Source organism: Stomoxys calcitrans, chromosome 2 (assembly GCF_963082655.1).
Source record: "Stomoxys calcitrans chromosome 2, idStoCalc2.1, whole genome shotgun sequence".
Taxonomy (NCBI): domain Eukaryota; kingdom Metazoa; phylum Arthropoda; class Insecta; order Diptera; family Muscidae; genus Stomoxys; species Stomoxys calcitrans.
Genome location: NC_081553.1, coordinates 209,686,282 through 209,693,446, shown reverse-complemented (window position 1 = coordinate 209,693,446; position 7,165 = coordinate 209,686,282). Strand labels below are relative to the sequence as shown.

Sequence of the window (7,165 nt, the reverse complement as noted above, 5' to 3'; positions counted from 1 at the left end):
AATGGCCATATCTCCTTAACTAAGCCTCGTAAAGCAAAACTAACTGTTCACTTCCGAAATTTCAGAAAATTGATGAAAATCCACCAAAATATAATTTTTTTCACTTGCAAAACTTAAAATGGCCATATCTTCTTAACTAAGCCTCGTAGAGCAAAACTAAGGTTAATTCGTGATCACTTCCAAAAATTTCAAATTTTCATGAAAATCGGAAAAAAAGTGAATTTTCCACTTGCAAAACTTAAAATGGCCATATCTCCTTAACTAAGCCTCGTAGAGCAAAACGAAGGTTAATTCGTGATCACTTCCAAAAATTTGAATTTTTCATGAAAATCGCACTAAATATGAATTTTTCACTTGCAAAACTTAAAATGGCCATTTCTCCATAACTAAGCCTCGTAGAGCAAAACGAAGGTTATTTTGTGATCACTTCCAAAAATTTGAAATTTTCATGAAAATCAGACAAAATAAGAATTTTTCATTTGCAAAACTTAAAATGGCCATATCTGCTTAACTAAGCTTCGTAGAGCAAAACGAAGATTAATTCATGATCACTTCCAAGCATTTGAAATTTTCATGAAAATCGGCCAATATATGAATTTTTCACTTGCAAAACTTAAAATAGCCATATTTCCCTAACTAAGCCTCGTAGAGCAAAACTAAGGTTAATTCATGATCACTTCCAAAAATTCAGAAAATTGTTGAAAATCCCTCAAAATTTGAATTTTTCACTTGCAAAACTTAAAATGGCCATATCTCCTTAACTAAGCCTCGTAGAGCAAAACGAAGGTTAATTCGTGATCACTTCCAAAAATTTAGAAAATTGTTGAAAATCCCCCAAAATTTTAATTTTTCACTTGCAAAACTTAAAATGGCCATATCTCCTTAACTAAGCCTCGTAGAGCAAAACTAAGGTTAATTCATGATCACTTTCAAAAATTCAAAATTTTTCCAGTGAAAATTTCATTTTTTGAAAATTTTTTTCGGTGTTCGGTTGTTATGATTTAGAGTTTAATGAGTTTTTGATAATCAATGGCTTATGTGCTCATTGTTGGTGATCCTTACTCATTAGCTTTCCAATTAAACATCATTATTGGCAAGCTATCGTTGCAATCAGTGAGCAATTTTATCAAATTTAGAATTCGTAATTGAAATTCTTTCGCAATGATTGACAAAATTTTCCATTCCATAAATTTCAGTTATTTGCTTAACATTATAAAAACGGAATTTAAGCAAAAAGGCTTCAAAAGTAAAGCCTCTACAATGAAGCTAGAATTTTTTAAATACTTTTTAATACTAATGCCACTGCTGAAGGAGGTAATTTTCTCGAATATCTTCTGCTTATCTAGGACTTTAATGCAAATTTTGTGAAATACCAGCTTGGTTGCAGAAGATTAACCATGAAAAAAGTTGATTGTCAAACTTTCGATCCGGATTATGTGAAATTCGATATGTGCAATCTGAGCCCAAACTCGGAAAATATTCCAACATTATCCATTCATATAAAATTGCTCCAGTTGCCCTTGACCAATTTGAACTTAAGAATTGCCGTTGGCCTCTATGGATCTACACAAATAAAGGTGCTCAATGCTACTTTCGATATATGTGATTTTCTAAAAAGTCGCAAATCCAATAAGGCACTTGGCCGCCTGTATCAATACATTGCACCATATACCAATTTGAATCATCGTTGTCCCTATAAGGTGGGTAAGCAATGGAAATCCTTAATCCCTATATAGAACTTGAAATGTAAATTTGGCAATTCTTAAAAAGAAATCTCAATTTTCCTATTCATGTCTTATTAACTTTTATGCCTCCTTTTTTCCCCCACTGCCAAACAGCATGATATATACATCAAAAATCTTAGCTTGTCTAGCCGCGAATCGTTTTTGTCTGTCTTCAATGGTGACATTGTGACAAGAATTGAGGCCACAACAGATGAAAAGAAGCGAGTCGCTATTGAACTCAGATCCAGTTATTAAACCTTTTGTTGTGTTGTATATGAATGTTTTTTCCCTTTGTCTATTAAGAGTGCAACAAACATTTTAAAATAAAACAAACCCTAGGACATTAGGCTCAGACGAGCCGAAAGCTAAAACAATAGCATTTTTTTGTGACAAATGGAGCGTCTTGCAGCTTGAGGGGCAAGATCAGAGGATTCTTTTGTATAGAGATTGTCTGGGAGGTATTTGTTGCAAATATCAATGAAAGTTCCAGATCTAGAACTTTTGAGTTGGGGATCTGGTCTTAAGTCGAGTAGGATTGGCTATGGTGTGGTGGGGTCTCAGTTTGCACTCGGGACATGCGTGTGGATCTGAACGAATATCTAAATCGCCACCTTCAAAATGCTTGACATTATGGGTCTCATACAAAATCAATCCGGCCATGTTTGCCTACTATGGCAATAAGGGGCTCAAATAATAGGTATTTGATAGCAGAAAACGAATTTTACATTCAATTTTGAGGTCAACTCTCACCCCATAAATAAAAAGTAATTTGAGAGTAGAGCACGATGCTGATATTTTTTCAGCGCTAAGATGGCCGCTCTACCCTACATACCCTTCACACTAGACATATAGGTTGAACGTTTACCTCAACGAGCTTGCCTCATATTTCGCTGCAAGAAATCTGAAGATATCCGCCACCAAATCTTCAGCCACATTGTTCACTACCAGTACGCATGAGGTGAATACTGAGCTGACTGTGATGGTCGATGGAGAAATGATTCCGACCATCAAGTGTCCCAAAATACTTGGCGTCACATTTGACAGCTCTTAGAACATTCTCCCCACATGACACAGCAATCTGCGATAAAGTCAAAAGTAGAAACTAGGTCCTCAAGGCACTTGCTGGCAGCACTTGGGGTGCAGACAAAGGAATCTTGTTGACCACGTACAAAGCAATTGGCCGGTCTGTGGTAAGTTATGCAGCGCCAGTGTGGCCTTGTCGACTTTGTGACACGCAGTGGAATAATAATCACATCTGTCAGAATGCCGCTCTCCGAACTGCGACGGACTGTCTCCTCAGTTCTGATGTGGACCACCTCCCTCAGGAGACAAAGATCCTACCAGTGCGAAGACATAACTACATGCTGTCCAAGCAATACCTTTTGGGCTCCAAATCATCATCTTGTGAATAGATATCCACCGCCCAGAAGCCTTAAGATAGATCTACATGATCTAGAGCGTGAGGTACAGCGCTACAAGAGAGAACCTCTAGATCAAGCGGCATATCAAGCGGATCTAAACAACATTCATGCAGACACGGTAGCAGATGCGGTAATTGGCTACCGGGTGAATGTAGTCCTTGGAGAACGACCGCCACTCATTGCACCTGAAGAAATTGACCTCCCCCGGCAAACCAGAGTAGTTCTGGCTCAATTACGTTGCGGCAGATGCAGCCGTCTCAATTCCCATAGAGCTAGGATTGATGCCGACGTGCAAGATGTATGTCCCGATTGTAACCAGGGACCGCACGATACACGTCACCTGTTTAACTGCCCGGCCAGACCCACTCGACTCAGAACCAGATCCCTGTGGACGCACCCCATCTTAGTCGCAGAGTTCCTGGGTCTTGACGCTCAACAGAATGAAGCAGACGAAAGATAGAACACAATAAACTGCTACAACAACAACAACAACCATCAAAACCAACAGAACAAAGTTGATCTAACATCCAAACTTTAATGGGTGGACTTGGCCCTTGCCCTATTTTTAAAAACGCCACATCTCGGAGATGCGTGGGTCCATTTAAGCGATATTTTAGTATGTTTATAATAACTCAAAAACAGAAATTTAGTGATTTGTTTAGGTTGGGATGCTAAGGGGGGCCGCCCCTCCTCCAAAGCCCGCCAAATGGAAATATAAACCAATAATGACAATATGGGGCTCAAATGAAAGGTATTTGAGACTGGAGCATGAATCTGATACATGAGGGTTAACCTCACCACCAAAATACAGCCACAAGGGATATATTTACCGAGCATAGCAAGGCTCAAATGCAAGGTATTTGGGAGTAGAGCATCAATATGATATCCACATTGGGGCAAAATATCTGAAAGGCCGTATTAGCACCTTCAAAGAGGACCTATTTCCTGACCGTGCCAGTATAGGGCTTACATAAAATAAGAGAGTGAAAGAAGGCGCAGAGGAGCGGACGCTGTTCAGCTAGTTTTTCTATGAAAAAAAAAACTAAAAGGGGACCACAGAAATGGTTGAGGGTATAAAAATGACTGCTCTCCCATTTTCTGTTTTTACGATTTTGCCTATTTTTACTAAAACAAGTAAAAGCGTGCTAAGTTCGGCCGGGCCGAATCTTATATACCCTCCACCATGGAGCGCATTTGTGAATTCTTTTCCCGGCATCTCCTCTTAGGCAAAAAAAGAATAAAAGAAAAGATTTGCTCTGCTATAAGAGCGATATCAAGATCCGGTTCGGACCACAATTGAATTATATGTTGGAGACCTGTGTAAAATGTCAGCCAATTCGAATAAGAATTGCGCCCTTTGGGGGCTCAAGAAGTAAAATAGAGAGATCGATTTATATGGGAGCTGTATCGGGCTATAGACTGATTCAGACCATAATAAACACGTATGTTGATGGTCATGAGAGGATCCGTCGTACAAAATTTCAGGCAAATCGGATAATAATTGCGACCTCTGGAGGCTCAAGAAGTCAAGATACGAGATCTGTTTATATGACAGCTATATCAGGTTATGAGTCGATTTGAACCATACTTGGCACAGTTGTTGGGTATCATAACAAAACTCTTCGTGCAAAATTCAAAAAAAAAAAATCATTCCAATCGGATAAGAATTGCGCTCTCTAGAGGCTCAAGAAGTCAAGATCCCAGATCTGTTTATATGACAGCTATATCAGGTTATTTACCGATTTGAACCATAGTTGTTGGATATCATAACAAAACACGTGGTGCAAAATTTCATTCCAATCGGATAAGAATTGCGCACTCTAGAGGCTCAAGCAGTCAAGACCCAAGATCGGTTTATATGACAGCTATATCAGGTTATGAACCGATTTGAACCATACTTGGCACAGTTGTTGAATATCATAACAAAACACGTCGTGCAAAATTTCATTCCAATCGAATAAGAATTGCGCTCTCTAGAGGCTCAAGAAGTCAAGACCCAGGATCGGTTTATATGGCAGCTATACCAGGTTATGAACCGATTTGAACCATACTTGTCACAGTTGTTGGATATCATAACAAAACATGTGGTGCAAAATTTTATTCCAATCGGATAAGAATTGCGCTCTCCAGAGGCTCAAGAAGTCAAGACGCCGGATCTGTTTATATGACAGCTATATCAGGTTATAAACCGATTTGAACCATACTTGACACAGTTGTTGGATATCATAACAAAACACGTGGTGCAAAATTTCATTCTAATCGGATAAGAATTGCGCTCTCTAGAGGCTCAAGAAGTCAAGACCCATGATCGGTTTATATGGCAGCTATGTCAAAACATGGACTGATATGATCCATTTACAATACCAACCGACCTACACTAATAAGAAGTATTTGTGCCAAATTTGAAGCGGCTAGCTTTATTCCTTCGGAAGTTAGCGTGCTTTCAACAGACAGATGGACGGACAGACAGACGGACGGACAACTTGTTATCATGAAACTTCATAATAGAAATATTTTTGTATCGTTATTTGTTTCAATGTACCTTAACCCCATTTTTAAAGGGAGGGGGAGATCACAATAGAATCGTTATTCTCATTGGTGATTTCTCAATTATAAATCAATTTTTATGTTATAAACCACATTAGCTTTCATATTTCGTACTCAAGCTAAATTTTAATAGCAATTTGTACTGGAGCAGATGGGAAGATTACAGAATTTTCCATTTTAAAGTTCACCCAATAGCCGCAGTAGAGAGTCACAACCAAAACATTTGCTACAGAAATGAAACAAATGAATTTTAAATACGTTTTGATTATGCTGCTAATACAAGGGGTAATGTAAATCATTTCCTTATACCTCATCATGCTCATCTTTTGGTTTTCATGGCTGTGTAGTGTTATTGCGGCAAATTTACAATGAGGAACATCAAATGTGAAACTTTTGATCCGGAATATGCGGTCTTCGGTAGTTGTGAACTGGCTCCCAACTTGGAAAACAGCCCTACCTTATCTATAGTAATAAGATTGCTTAAGATACCCTTAACGAATCTTAACTTGAGGATAACAGTGGGCCTTGCGGGACCCCAAGCACTGACGGTGGTTAATAGCACCTTTGATATTTGTGCGTTTTTGAAAAGTCGAAAATCGAATAAGGCAGTCGGACGTTTGTATCAATACATAGCGCCCTACACCAATTTGAATCATCGTTGTCCTTACAAGGTGAGTAAAGGGGAAACGCTAGCGCATAAGAAAACACTGCTCGGTAAGATCAACAAAACTTAAACATTTCCCATTTCTGCTTACAGCATGATATTCATATACAAAATCTAAGTTTGACTCAAAATGAATCATTTTTATCCATGATTCATGGTGAAATTGTCACACAAATTGAAGCAATTGTAGATGGTAAAAAGCGAGTTACCATAGAAATCAGATCAGGCTATTGAGGCCTAACAATCATTGGTTATTAAAATTTATTATTGTCAATCGGTTGATGTTCAATTTATGATTTATGAACAATTTATATATATGTACTATGTTAATATATCGATGTATGTATTGTTAAACTTTGTGTTTGTGTTTTGTACCTTGCAATGTGCTTAAATGTTGGTTGTAATTGATTTAATGTAGGTTAGGTTAGGTTTATTTGAGCCCCATATTACGATGGTCGGTAAATAATTGCTGTTTGTGGGATGTTTTTGGGGGTAAATACCCAGAAAATTGGTCGCGAAAGTGGTTATCAATTTCGTGCTCTACTCCCCAATACCTTTCATTTGATACCCACATTGACATGGTCCGTAAATATGTCCGATTTAGTGGTGTTATAGGGAGAGGTGGTCCCCCAAACGCTTAGCCTTAAACACATATCAGCTGTACTCTCAAATATCACTTATTTGAACCCCATATTGCCATTGGCCTCAAAATTCCATATCAAACACGTTTGCTAATCTCAAATGTATTTAATTTAAACCCCTTAATGCAAAAGTCAGCAAATATATCCGGTTTGGGTATGGGCCCTAAA

General features: G+C 38.2%; 2 protein-coding genes across 2 annotated transcripts; both read left to right on the top strand.

Moving 5' to 3' along the window:
- The first annotated feature begins 1,029 nt into the window (after nt 1-1,029).
- On the top strand, nt 1,030-1,979 carry LOC106084692 (uncharacterized). The gene is made up of 3 exons (XM_013248566.2): nt 1,030-1,113; nt 1,515-1,700; nt 1,839-1,979. Exons 1-3 carry the CDS (start codon nt 1,030-1,032, stop codon nt 1,977-1,979), a joined length of 411 nt encoding a protein of 136 aa, XP_013104020.2.
- A 4,081-nt stretch (nt 1,980-6,060) lies between these two features.
- LOC131994834 (uncharacterized) lies at nt 6,061-6,590 on the top strand. Its single transcript, XM_059361753.1, has 2 exons — nt 6,061-6,363; nt 6,450-6,590. The coding sequence occupies exons 1-2, from the start codon at nt 6,061-6,063 to the stop codon at nt 6,588-6,590; spliced, it is 444 nt and encodes a 147-aa protein (XP_059217736.1).
- The last annotated feature ends 575 nt before the right edge of the window (nt 6,591-7,165 follow it).